General features: G+C 35.7%; 1 protein-coding gene across 1 annotated transcript; it reads right to left on the bottom strand.

The window, feature by feature from the left end:
* Window positions 1–628: 628 nt before the first annotated feature.
* LOC149945851 (uncharacterized protein F54H12.2-like) lies at window positions 629–1,948 on the bottom strand. The gene has a single exon (XM_090173526.1). It carries the CDS (start codon window positions 1,946–1,948, stop codon window positions 629–631), a length of 1,320 nt encoding a protein of 439 aa, XP_090029652.1.
* Between the last annotated feature and the right edge of the window lie 13,126 nt (window positions 1,949–15,074).

Genomic DNA, 15,074 nt, shown 5'->3' with positions numbered 1-15,074 from the left:
TAACTATCGCGGAGATGAAGCGCATTGTGAGTAATAAACACATCGTGACGACTATCCGTCAGAACAAATTGTGTTTAAACCCATGCGATGATAAACGATATATTTTAGCCGATGGTATCACAACTTTAGCACATGGACATTATAAAACGAAACAATAAAATATTTTATGACAAATTTATTGAGTATTTCTTATACATAAATTATACAATCATACAATCAGTATTATATTTGTTTACAGAAAATCTTTTTAATATTTGAAATAATTTTATACCTCGACACAAATTAATCGCAAAATATACACAATATCCCCCGCAAGTCTTAGTATAATTTCCTAGCTATTGAACAGAATTATACGTGACAGTTAAGCTGTTTTTCTCGATAAAATAATTAAATTTAAACAAATCCGGACTGTTTCCGAAACTCTCAAAGAAGGTACAATTAAATTTCCTTGATATATATATCAGACACCAGTGTATTCCTTTGCCGTTTGACGTATCTGTGTTCACAATGTATAACGATGGGTACGATTTCACATTCGTGGGTAGTTTATCCGCAGGGTTAATGCCTCTGAACAGATATTTGGTATATGGATCTTTCTTGAGTATTTTTTCGAGTTGACGTGAATTCATTATGCGCTTTGATCGAACAACACCGCTCTGTTTTTGTCGATTTCTACCAACGACTGGTACTCGGAATAGTAAATAACACTGACTGTTGACGGCAACGATTCTCCGAAAATTAATTCCAATCGAACACTTCCGTTCTTTATAAGGTTAAAACTTTGCGTAGAACTATCGTTTAGGTCGGGCGATAGGTTAAACGCGAATAGGGCAGAACCATTAGCGAATTCGTCTCTTCCAATGAAATTTCCTTCGTCAATATTCCATTGTCCAGTTTGAAGAAAGAGGTTGGCGTAAGATCGCATATACAAATTATCTTTAAAGTTTGGATTTAAGGGTTTGTGTGGAACGCTGGACCCATCGACGTATAAAGCGATTTGATTTAACGAAATTTTTTTAAAATTGTAAGGGGACATTTTATAATCTCCCAAAAACGCATTCTGGTCTACGAATCCAATAACCACTTTATTAGGTAACTGTCCACTAAATAAATTGTCTTTTACGCATATCTTGTTGCCAGCCGATATAGAAAAGGAATTGCACTCGGTTCTTGTAATGGGGAATTTCATGGTTGCCATTTCCAAAGTTTTTGCGTGAGATATCATAATTTCCGGGGTCAACTTCACTTTTCTGACGAACAATGATGCATGGTTCAAAACCACTTTACATTTAGTTCCATCGGAATGTATACAAAATTCGTTAGGACTTTTGATAAACTTGAAATTTAGATCTATCAGGTTAGGAATAAGTCGATTTTGTTGGGAAATGTCGACGTGGACTACTCCAATCATATCCATAAAGCCTTCTTGCGCAAATTTTGCGTTATCAAAATACTCGTCGAATCTCCCGGCTTGATCCTTGTAGAATAGCGAAGCCGTTAGGAAACTCTCCTTCGCGGGTCCTCCGAAAGTCAAAAGTGTCTGGATCATACTCTTGTAAGGATACTGTTGAGCGCATGACGTAACAGATTTATCACCCAATGATACGTGAACTTCTCCAAAGAGACTGTGTAAAAACAAATTTTCTGGGGCGACTTTATCAGCAGGCGTTGTTGTTTTAGATACAGCGTCATAAATTTCAGCTTTAGGTATAGTTCCGTCAGGTTTCACAATCTTCACTTGAACTTGCAATAAGGTGTTTTTCAAATCAATGTACGTTTCTGAGTTTCCGGTGATGTTGAAGATAATTGCTTGGATTTCATTTACGTTCGTTGTTGGGTTATATTCTATCCATTGGCTTCCGATTATTCCAGTCTGAGTATACGGTACGTGAAATAAATCTAGTTCCGAGCTGATGCTGTTTTGAGAGCTTGGGTGTTGTAGCGCCATTATTTCGAGAATATATCGGAGTGAAGCAATGAACGTCTATTCTTCTTCCTGGTTCGTACTGAACTGATAATTGTTGATGGCTTACGATTTCTTTTACCGTTCCCAGTTAGTTTCGTCACGTGTTCCGCAGCTTTTCTTAAAGCGTCTTTCCCCGCTTCTTTTCCCCTCGTTTTCAACGCTTCTCTCAAGGAAACCCCACCTGAGACATCTTACGCAACTTTTGCCCCGGCATTTAAAAATTTCCGTCCAAGGAAGGATGCTCCTTTTTTAATAATGGGCATAGCCGATCGAAACGCCGAAGCTAAAATGCTACCGAGTCCATATCCTATTTGAACGGCTACTCCCCGATATACCGGAATCGATCCGTGTCCAATTTGATTTAAATAATAGTTTTGAGAATCGTTCACGGAAACTCGATCTGCGTTATGCGGGGACATGTTGTACCTTCAACTCACTTGTCGTAAATGAAGCGAATGTTGAGTTTCGAGTGGGTTTTATAGCGGAGTCCATGTTCTTCGCGGTCTAAAATGAAGAGTGACGTGAACTTTTCCTCTTTCAAAATGTATGGGTTGTCCCATTTCACTCATAATATTAATTTCGATTGTTTGGAAGTTATTGCTCGCTATAGGCATATAATGCGGTCGTGAAAACTCTTTTTCTACGGTATCACAGTCTTTTCCTTGAATGCTTATTATTCGTAACAGTGGTACGTCCGAGTCACTAACCGATCGGCTTTGTATTATATCCGAGTATATAAACAGGGAGTGTAATCCAGCGTCCATATCGCAACTGAAAGGAGCCGTCATTGATGTAACCACGGTAACATCTTTTCCCTGTGTTTTCGTAAACCCTAAAATAAGGGCAATTTCATTGGGAAAATGAATTTGGTTCATTTCATAAAGTTCAACAACTACACGGCGGTTTGGTTTGTTGTAATAGAGTTTAACTCTGGAGCTAATATTTTGCCCATCGTCGTCAGTAGTCATGATTTCCAGTAAATCTTCAACTTCGTAATATCCTGGTGGAATTACTATATTTACGAAATTATTAGGACTCTTTCTCTGTTTCTTAGGTTTTGATTCTTCTAAGGGGTCAGGTAGAGATATAGTTTTCCAAATTCGAACTATACATTCTTCTTTAACATTATTCCAGGTTCTTGGGTAACTGATTTCGGCCAGTCCAACTTCGTAGATCCCCTCGAGTTTTTTCGGTTCCGGTAAATACGTTCTAAACTTGCTTATAGTATTGTTTTGGAAATATCGCATAGAAGAGTCTGACGGTAACGTAATGTAGAAACTCATAATGTAACGATTTCTTGTACCCAAGAGTCAAAATCTGGACCGTAACCCTTCCAACGTACTAGTAGTTCCTTGGTTCCGTCTGATTTGGTTCTCTTCCTTAGAACTTTATCTATTTTAAAAAAGCGGTTTACAAGATCTTTACCGATTTTCTGTATTTCCTCCTTGTAGAACACACCCGAAATGGGCTCTGATTTCAAATCCTCGAGTTTATATACTGGTGGGTCCCTCGGTACTCGCTGAACCACCTTGAATAACTCTTCAGTATAGTTCGAAAGTTTTTTTATTCTTGCTAATTCGAACCAAGTCACCTATTTCAAAGGGGAATGCAACGGGAGGCGAAAAATTCACTTTCCCGTATAAATTCTGCCACACTTGTTTTGAATTTTCATTTGTGACATCAGCGGGTTTGCATTTAATAGATTTGTGATAGCTGTTGTTATATGCATCCAGTAAATCAGGTAATACGTCGATATATTTATGGGTGTCTTTTTCCGTGAAATATCGGTACATGCGGGATTTCAAAGTACGATTAAATCTCTCTATGACGCTACTTTTCACTTCCGAATGTGTAGCGAAAAACTTGATATCTAGACGTTTTAATTCTCGTTGTATTTCTTTGCAAAGGAATTCGTTACCATGATCTGATTGAACAATCGTTGGTTTTCGACCAGATTCCAAGATCGATTTGAAAGTATTGTTGTTCCTTTTTTATCTTTGGTAGCCACAGCGAAAGCGTATTTACTAAATACATCGATGCAGCATAATAGGTACCGGAAACCGTTATTGTGACGTTTGATATCTTGCAGGTCCGCCAGATCAAGTTGCCATTGTTCGTCTATTCCATACACTATAGTCTTGTTTCTTTTGAATTTATGTCTCACTGGTCTGTGTAAAGTATAGGTATCCTGTCGCTTTAGAAATTCCTGAACGTTATTTAAGGAAAGGTTTAGCCCCTTTGCTCTGGCAGCTCGATAAAGAGCGTGTACCCCGCCATAACTTCCGGGGTTCTTTACGTTAAAGTATATTTTTTCAAGTTTATCCATTTCTAGTGCAGTTCATTTTCCGTTCGTGATACCAGTACGCGAACTCAAATAGTTCAAAAACGATAATTATAAATAATATTAAAAACGCCGTTATAACTTTCGGTGATTTCATATACGATAATGACAGAGAGGATAGCAATCCAGTGGGGGTGGAGTCGTTACCACCTTCCATGATGAGGTCTAAATCGTAAGTGAAAGAAAATGACACGCCATATATACATTTATATTTTTTATTTCAATTTTATCCATTTCATTAATCCGATTCCATCCATAGATTCGGGGCTTTGGGGTGAATCGAAGTAATTTTCACCTTCCGAGTCATTCTCAGTATGTAGCACCGTTTCACTTGGTTTTTGGGTATCAATAGAGGTGTTAAAAGGAAATTTATTTTTAACGAGAGTTTTGGGAACATTTTCATTTTTAAGCAGTTCGTAAAATTTGTCTATCCCGACAGTATTGTATTTCGGTTTGGTTCTATGTCCTTTAAAAAAACAGATTCGTGTAAAATGTCCATAATATTAGAGCGGTCGATAGGTTGTTCCTTATATATAAGTTCACCGTTAGAAGCCCATTCAATCTTGGTATTATTATCAATCCACTTGTACACTCTGTTCAAAAAGTCTTTGCCCGTGGGAGATTTCGAACATTTTCGCCCGTCATTTCTTGTATAGTTGCATCAAGTTGAAGCGGACATCGGTAGTAGATAAATAAAATGTTTAGCTACAAATTGGCCAAAATCATTTTCTGAATAGACTTATAATTTGGCCTATTTTTGGCTAAAAGAGGGGGTGTAAACTTTTTTATTTTTGATCTCAGGTCATTTTAAACCTGATTTTCGTGTTCTCCGGGGTTGATTTATATTTAGAAAGTGTTGGAATTATTCAAATCGACGCATTAGTTCAAAAGATATTAACCAAAGACGTTTTCACAGAAATTGAGAAATATCTAAACATCTCACCAAGCCATTTAAAATAATATATGTTGACGGGTTCTGTTGCCATCTATAGTTCCTAGAAGTAATATTTTTTGTTTAATTCTAAATATGTAACAAATTGAAGGTTAACATAAATATTTTCTGGCGTCGCCTCTGTTCGTTTCTCAAATGAGCACATGAAAACATTTATTATTTTAAATGGCTTGGTGAGATGTTTAGATATTTCTCAATTTCTGTGAAAACGTCTTTGGTTAATATCTTTTGAACCAATGCGTCGGTTTGAATAATTCCAACACTTTCTAAATATAAATCAACCCCGGAGAACACGAAAATCGGGTTTAAAATGACCTGAGATCAAAAATAAAAAAGTTGACACCCCCTCTTTTAGGCCAAAATAGGCCAAATTATAAGTCTATTCAGAAAATGATTTTGGCCAATTTGTAGCTAAACATTTTATTAATCTATTACCGATGTCCACTTCGACTTGATGCAACTATACAAGAAATGACGGGCGAAAATGTTCGAAATCTCCCACGGGCAAAGACTTTTTGAACAGAGTGTACAATGCAATGGCGGGTTTGAAATTCTGGCTATTCAAAACAGCTTTGGTATCCAAGTTTTCGTCAAGTTTCGGTTGAGAATTCAGCCGTCAATAAACTTCTTCGGGAACGAGAATCATCTTTCTAGCCATTTTTGGTAGCTCGACTTATAGCGGCGCCAGCTGCGCTGCTTACAATAGATAGTAGAGGCGCTAACAGTAAAGGTAGAAATCCACCTTTTTGTATTAGAATCTTTTTTCGTTTTTCTAAAGAATTGGGTTTAGATATCTTCCGCAAAGTTTGGCAATGTTTCTTCAGCCGTTTCTTCTGCACGTCTGACAGTTTCACGTTCCCTAGCAGAACATTTATACAACATTCAACAATAGCCTTGATTGCATCCTTATTTGCATACTTGATGGCGGCGGTTCTTTGACATGAATTACACTTTGTTAAATACTTTAAAAAATCTTTATGGTTATGGACTCTCTTCATTTTGGTACAAAAACGGCAGCTTCCTCTCCTGGTATAAGTCCGGTTCGCAGTCTGTGATCATCTGACGTGGTAGGTTTCAAATCCACCCATAAATACCCAAAAATCTCTAGCGATAGCTTGATGGAAAGCGTCTATGACGTATTTACTGTTGGTAGGGTAAATTTGTCTCGCCAAATGAAATATTGCTGACTTGTCACGTGGTGATTTAAAAATGATTAAATAGTGCGAATTCAAATTTAATGTTCTAATTTCTTTCCCAGGGTAATACAAATTTTGCATAAGAATAAAAACTGAGGTGTTTCTATGATGAGACCCTCGTATAAACAAATTAGTAATATCCTTGTTGTTAGATATCTCGCATAGTAAATCATCTAGTATAACAAAGTTCTTTACATTAGGGTCTAAAATATTTACGTTCAATAACCCTTCGTGGAATTCCGCTTCGGGTGTATGATCCAGTACCGAATTAAATAGTTTAGGTTGGTATTCGGTATAACACCAAATTATTCTCTCAGGTGGGGGTGAAATACACGTGCCTTTGTTTTTGATAATATTAGCTACGAAGAAAGATTTACCCGACTGAGTTGCACCAGCGATAAGCCCATTGAAAGGATGTTGTAGGACGAAATCCATTTTGAAGAATGACAAATTTTCTTACATCTAGTATCTTTTATTTACAAAAGTTGTTTCGCGTTACAGACAATTTAAGCTACCAAACATTTACAAAATTCATCACTTAAAAAAGTATTTATGGTAAATACTTTATATATTTCGACATAATCAAGATTATTTATTGCGGACTCATAGTTCATTGCAACGCGTACTTCCCAGACTTCTAGACAATTGTGCTGGGTTTGAGATGGATGGTCTATTTCACAACCGTAGCAACATTTACGTATATTATTACGTAGTTGGTCTAGTATACAGTCTTATAGAAGAGTATGTATCCGTCTTGCTTCGTTAAGGAATGACGTCACATTGTTGTACTTGTCCATTAACGTCTTGGTTAAGGTGTAACCGACGGCTAAACCTTTCCTAGTCGGCAATAACTTGCCGTACAATTCGCCGTAACCAGCACGCACTTCTCTAACGTCTAATAGCTTACGGTTCTGAAACGTACACAACTCAATACGTTGCGTCTCAGAGCCGGTGAAGAACCACGAAGCACCCGGAGAGTCTGCATTCTCGAAGAAAGCGAGAATTTCGTCTTTCTTTCGGTAAAGTTCGTGGAAGTTGGATTCGTGTAGGATAATCCCCGTAGAACTATCTCGAAGACCTAGGCGTACATCGATGAACTTCTCAGACGAGAGGGCAAACATGCTATGAAAATTTTCTATGTTAGCGACATAGACAAAATAATAATAATTTAGTAAAAGTAGTGTACTTACATAGTTGAGTTCTCTCGTTCGAAATTGTGGTGCCTTTTACCTTGATGTTAGCTATATTTATACCATCAAATTGCATCATAAAAGTGTCAAAGTAGCTCCACGCGAGGAGCAGCCTTGACAGTGCTCCGCACGGCGGTTCAGGCTTGACAGTGCTCCGCAAGGCGGAGCAGGCTTGACAGTGCTCCGCACGGGGGAGCAGGCTTGACAGTGCTCCGCACGGCGGAGCAGGCTTGCTCAGCACGTGCAGAGGCCTCCCACTGTATAAGTCCTGGGACCGGCTCGAAGACCCTACTTAGAACGTTAACCGATGGGCAGTGAATCCTTTTAACAAATAGACTATACTAAGTTTTGTCCACTTTTGACCAGTGAGACTGGACAAGCTATAGGAGCTAGAGAAAAATGGCAATGGACAATTTCGCTCCTTTGATCAAGCATAACAACATGTTTCAATTTGAAAAGCATCTGTCGAAAGCCAAATCCCATAGAAGAAGTACGATGTCATTTAAAAAAAATATATATATTTCGTACCTGATAATCCAATGTGTTGGGCTGATAAACATCATTTTTGTGTAAACATCCCTATCATCAATTTCTTTTCCATCTGATTGTAAAATTACTTTTAATTCCTCGCTTATTTTATGATCAGTTTTAGGCAAGCTAAAACCGAGGTTAAATATATAGAAATTTTATATAAATTTAATTTTTAAGGAACAAAGACTAAAATAATTTTACCTGATTTTAAAAATTCCTCAAAATTGGAAGCAGCTACTGCTTTTTTTGTAAAATCCACCTATTGCTGATATTTTAAACACCAGCATATTTAATCAATTTATAAATTGTTGAAGAAAATCTTACTATAAGGTTCTATTTACTGTTTTTCAAAGATTATTAATTTGTATTATCCACCTTTAAGTGCCTTAAAACTAAGAGCTAGGTCCCATTGCTGAGCCATTACTTAGAGCCATATCTCAAGAGGGGATATTCTTTTTACATATCTTTGTAGTTTGGAGGCAGTGCTTGGAAAACCATGCCCATTGTTAGAATTGTGGAACAGGATATTGGGAAATTCCAAGAAATTGTGTTTACAAAGGAACACCTGCATGTTAGAAACTCTTTCCAAATGGTGATAAGAAATATATTAAAGGGGGTATTATTAGGGTGGACTCCTTGGAATAGGCTTTGAGCAGGTGAAAAGCATGAAGGGCATGGCCAAATGGGTCCAATATAATGTTTATAGATATTAAGAGAAAACAATACAAATTTTAAAGCCATAAACATAAGCTTCCTTATTATTTAAAAGTCAAAATTACAGTATCTCCAGATTATCAACATTATAAAGTATTACGTTATATTTTGTTTCTACAATATGAGATACTTGTGGCCACATGTATAAGAGTTTTTTTTATGGAATATAGAAGCTTTCTTCCACAGTCTGATTTTGTACAAATATACCGATTTAATGTAGGCTTCACTTCTAGTTCTTGCTTTTTAGATTTGAATGACTGAATTGCAAAATTTAAATGCTCGAGGCCATAAGTGGTATTACTCTAAGTACCCAAGACGCGCTTTTCTCTGGGACGTGTTCTCCCCCTTTTCGTGACGTCAGCACGTGAGGTGGTTTAGGGGGCCATTGCGAGCGCGAAAAATCCTCGAGAGAATCGAAGAGAGAAAGATTGGAATTTTATTTCTGCTAGTGGCGCCCACTAGTGTGCCAAATGGGAATTGACGGGGCGGAGGGTTAGGCCCACGCAGTATTTTTACCAACCTTTGGTTAAGCCTTTTCTCTTGTATAGGAGATTTTGGGGGAAATAATATTCAAAACTATCCCCCTCTCCGCGAATCGAGCCGAGCCTCGGGAATCAAGGGGAAACTCGAGAGACGTTCGTTTTTTCTTCCCCGCCGGCTTTCTAGTAACCGAGTACTAAAGCGTAACCCTACAGCGGCAATGGTTAGCATTCACTTTAGTAGCAGGTATAGATAGTACTATTTTAGAGAGAGAGAGTTTGGCACACGGACAAGCATGGCCCCCATAGAACCCGTTCGAAGTTGGGTACTTACGTCGTTAGAGTAATACCACTTATGTCGAGGCTTAATAATTTAAGCTCGTAAATGAAGAGGTATAACATTGGTCGGATTTCATATTTTACCACTCCTTCTAAAAGTACGTGCATTGGGTCTATAAGGTCTTTAGTCACTTGAAAATCTGGAATACCTAACAAATCAGATTTTCTATTTACACCATATTTCTTGGACCAGTATACTATTGCTTTTTTGGTACAATTTTCTAAAGCTGTTAAACGTTCATTGTGTTCCGCTTCATCACGTAGTTGAAATGTTTCTGATACAATTGAAGTGTTAATTTCAGTTTTCTCAATTTCATAATTTAAAGGCATTTACAACACCCTCTTTAAATCCTCCAATTTTTTGAGAGGCTATAGAATATCACCAAGTACGAAAGCTAACTTTCCCTTTACTAATCTTTCTACTCTACTTATTACACATGGTATACCAGTTGCCAATTCTTTAATTTCGAGTTTAAAAGTTTCTAACACTGAATTTTTCGGAATTTTTTTAATATCTTTTTGTTTTGCCACAGCCAAAAGTTGAATGGAAGAGAATCCAAAATTTAATACACCATTTGGTTCTTCAAAAACTGGACACTTTCGTTTCATTTCCAACCTATCAGAAATATCGCACATAATATGTGTATTGGTCCATTTCAAAGATACACATTTTTGTACTTCTGGCGTCACAACCAAAATACAGAAGAAATAAAAGGGATGTATTGTGCGAAAGCAGTTTTAACATTATGTGGTTGCGTGTTATCATCAACTAGTTTTAGAGGAACAGGTTCCACGTAGTTCATTTCAGATTTAAAAAAACTTTTCTCTTTTATAAGAGCTTTCCAAAACGTTTTCTATTCCCATCAAAATTGTTTGTCTGGTTGTAATGAACAATAAGTTCTGACGTGCAAGATATTAATTCATCTGATAATGCATGCTTTTCTTTAAGTTTCAAGAGGTAACATGCTGCAATATAATGCTGAGCGGATATAGTTGGATCATTTTCAGATTGTTCACCATTATTGATTTCCAATGGAAATTCTAAGTAATTCACATCATTTTTGGGTCTACATCAGCGTAAGGATGCTTTCTAAGTTTATGCATTCGATAGGAATTACTATTTTTTATATTAGCCCCACATATGTTGCATAGAAAGGAAATTTTATCCGAGTGTTTATGATAACGAATAGTATGTTGAATTAGCTGTTCATCATATTTGGTATAAAATGAACAAAACTGACAGACTTTCAAAATTTCCATGACAGAGATTACGATTATTAATTTTTTTCTAGCTATGCTTTAAACTAACATTGAAAAGCAGTATATATTGGTCGTTCAATCACGGTCAATACTAAAATACCACAAAATTTTCTTATGTAGTCTGGTTATAGTTTTAAACCTATCCGCTATCATGTATACCCTAAAAATTAATGATTTTCTAGCTATGCATTAAATTAACATTGAAAAATAGTATATATTGGTCGCTCAATCACGGTCAATACTAAAGTACAAAAAAAATTCTTATGTAGTCAGTTTATAGGTTTTTGATATATCCACGAATATATATAGACCTACCCTAAAAATTACTTACTTCTAGTTAACTTCACACAAACATTGAATAGCTTGTTCTTGTGCTCTTCCCCTTTCTCAATCTCTTGGAATATCAAGGGCTTTCCAGATAACCAAGGCTTAAATTGTCTTGTTTGTAAAGGAATGCTTTATGTATAACCAGGGGAAATGTTCACTTAAATTATTATGTTAAATGCTAATAAATTTAATAAAATTTAATAAATAATTTACCATGTAAATTCCGTCGTTTATGAAATGATGCAGTATTATATCTCGTTGAATTTAAATTGTCCTTTCATCTTTTCTTCACCCACGTGCATGTCAAAGTTGGCCGTGCTTCAGCCCTAATTATTTAAAAACTAAACATTTGTGTTTCTATTACAAATACATGCTAAATACGAACGTTTAGTTTTGAGTTTAAAAATGCGTAGATTTTAAACGTCACGTTGGCACCAAATAGCGAAAAGAAATGTTTAGAATTCAAACACACAGTCGTTTACTATGTGAACATAAGAAAAACATGTTTAGATTTTAAATGTGTTTAGCTTCAGACAATCTGTTCAAAACCTAAACATCGTTCTTTCTGTGTACGATAAAAGTTTCCCATATAAAAAAAAATAAAATATCCCAAGACTGCCGACTTCCGGAAGACGTAATTCTAGCGATTAAGCATAAGCGTAAATTGTTCAAATACTCTAAGCGCCATCCACCCGAAGAAAATAGAATAAATTATGTTAATCTGCATAACCACTGTAACAACATGGTACGTAATGCCAGGAATAACTATATTAGAAACAAACTCGAGCCAAGCAAATCACTAAAAAATGGAAATTAATTAACACGATTATCGGCAAAAATAAAAAAAAATCCCAGCAAACCCAAACTTTATTATCACCAGATGACGTTAATAATCACTTCGCAACGGCCGTAAAATGCTCTATTGCTAACGGTCCTCTAAGCCACATAGAAATCAACCCCAGCACCTGTGCTCTATTTCCCAAGGACGCAATTGAAGTTAGTCAAATTATTAAAACACTTCCACAGAATAGCGCCCCCTGAATAGATAGTTTCCACCCGAAACCAATAAATCGAATTAGAACGGACATCTTAGCGCCTTTAGTCTTCCTTTTTAATTTATCTTTTACAACTGGTATTTACCCGGATAGACTAAAAAGAACAGTCATTACCCCTGTCTATAAAAAGGTGACCCAAATATTCCTAATAATTACAGACCAATATCGATCCTATCTTTTTTAGCCAAAATTTTAGACACTTGCTTTTTGAATCGCCTTACCAAACATAATTTAATCTCGGACCATCAATTTGGGTTTAGAAATGGTCGAAACACAGAGACAAGCCATAGCTAGAGTTTATAAATTTATATTTAATGCTTAGACACATCAAAATACTGCCTAGGGCTTTTTCTAGACCATGAAAAAGCCTTTGACAGTGTCCCCCACCAACGGCACTTCGACAAGTTGAAACGCTTAGGAATTAGAGGAATCACATTGGAAGGGGTACCTCAGGGGTCGGTTCTCTCCCCCTGCCGTTTAAATTATTTATCAATGACTTAGTAAAGGCCATCCCCTTTGGTTTCCTCACTTTATACGCAGACGACGCATTACTATTACTAGAAAATTATAATTCAGAGTTACTGGTGGAATCAGCTAGTCATCTTCTCGGCGTAATAAATAGTTGGTTGCTGGGAAATGGCCTGAAATTAAACGAGAATAAGACGGAATATATTATCTTTTCAAATATACGCAAACCTGTAAATAACTATTTATGTAAAATCCAATTATCAGGCCAGATTATCAATAGAGTTACCCATTATAAATACTTTGGAGTATGGTTTGACAAAAATTTAATTGGAATATGCACGCTTATGAAGTCTGTAAAAAATTGTCATCTACATCATATTTAATTTACAAGTATAAGGATGTATTTCCTAGATCTACGCTATTCCAATTGTATTACAGTTTTTTTTCACTCAAGTTTAATGTACGGCCTAACGTCATGGGGTAATACCGCTCATTACAACATAAATCGAATACGAATATTACAGAAACGAGCTTTACGTAATATTTATAATCTCCAATGGCGCTCCCCCTCAAACGCTCTATATAGTAGGAGTGGGATCCTAAACATCGAGCAATTGTACTGGTTTGTGAGCGTTACATTTATTTTTCAAACTGTGAATAGTGAGGTTCCAAATTTATTTACTTTTAATAACACTAAAACTTTAATTAGGAAAATATGCAATTGCTCATCCACAATGCAATACGGAAATAAATATTATCAATTTTCTATACGGGTGTAACAAATTTTAATTCAATCTATGATAATATAACAGAAATTACTAGCTATATAAGCCAAAAAATACTTAAAACAATAAAAGGCCAGATTTAATTTTAAGTGCGTTTGTCATCTGAAGATATTTGTCCCCTGTTTATTTTATTGTTTATTTTATTTATGCTTTCGTTTGCTCCCTCTGCTTTTTGTAATTCGCCGCATATATAATATGTTTTTAAAATTTAAATTTATATATTTTTTAAATATCTCAAAATAAAATGTCAAACTTTTTGTAGCTTTTGTTTTTTGTGTTTTTTTATTTACTTCATTGTTCTATATGAGATTTAATAGCGAGTTTTTAAGATAGTTAATAAAAAATAATATAAAAAAGGTCTATAAGTCGCTGTTGACTTGGCCCTTCACAACATTGTATCACAAAAAATCATGAGAAACTGATTTGATTTGATTTGAAACGAAACACACCACTCCTATAGATAGAAAAAACAAATAATTCACCAGTTGCAAAATACATTATTGAAATAAAGTTATATTATTTTGTGCAAGTTTAACGATGTTCGTTCAAAAAAATTTAACTTTCCTCGAATAACTTTTTATAAGAAATAAGAATTATTTACAAAAAAAATCGTAGTTAACACACGACCGCTAACAAAAGCCTATCTTATAATAAACGTGAATAGTGAACCATTTTTATTTGAATTAAAAAAATTTGTTCACCGTCTGTAATAAATGAATTAATTTCTTATCTCTTTAATGTTATAGGATATATTACCTCCTTCGATAATCAACTTGATCTTAGGAACTGGAATATTCACAATTGATTATGATTTTGTACATTTTTATTTTATAATTATTTCTTTAATCTAACACGCGGATACCTGATGGAGACGACGGGTTCACAGGGATAACCCGGGTCTGTAGTTCCACGAACGATGCCGTATGAGGCCCTATTGCTAGACAGTTTTAATTGTATAATCAATATATTTACAGGGAAAAACTTTACTTAATGGTGCAGTGTCCACGGACGTTCCTATAGTTTAATGAAAAATATTTATCATTTACTGGCGTGACCGAAACTTATATTAACATTACTTCTTCGAAGCCAACAAGTCAATGGTCGTCGTGGTTATGCGTTTGATTTCCTGTGGAAAGGTAAGCCTTAACTTTGAGGTAGGTACACAAATATATATTAAAAACAAGTAAGTCAATGATAAGATTTGATCTTATTTTGGTAGTTATTTGGCTACTGGGGATGCTTTGCAGTAGATTGGCCTCAGCTAGAGAGTTGCATCATCGAACATCTCCATAATTGTTTTCCACACAACGAAAGTAATTTGGAATGTTCTAGCACTTTGTTTTTAAAACCACCAAATGCCCCTTTGGTGGATCAAATATCGGATTAGTTTGAAGAAATGAGGCAATTCCCAAACTGAAAAGGTTCGTTGGTTTTAACAAAATAAAGTTACTTATAGACAATATTGTATCCG

Source organism: Leiobunum rupestre, chromosome 4, assembly GCF_980474605.1.
Source record: "Leiobunum rupestre chromosome 4, qqLeiRupe1.1.hap1, whole genome shotgun sequence".
NCBI classification, from domain to species: domain Eukaryota; kingdom Metazoa; phylum Arthropoda; class Arachnida; order Opiliones; family Sclerosomatidae; genus Leiobunum; species Leiobunum rupestre.
This window is presented reverse-complemented; position numbering and strand designations above follow the sequence as displayed.

Bases quoted from the DNA above. Each gene is read 5' to 3' on its own strand.
- LOC149945851 (XM_090173526.1), bottom strand. From the start codon at position 1,948: ATGGCGCTACAACACCCAAGCTCTCAAAACAGCATCAGCTCGGAACTA.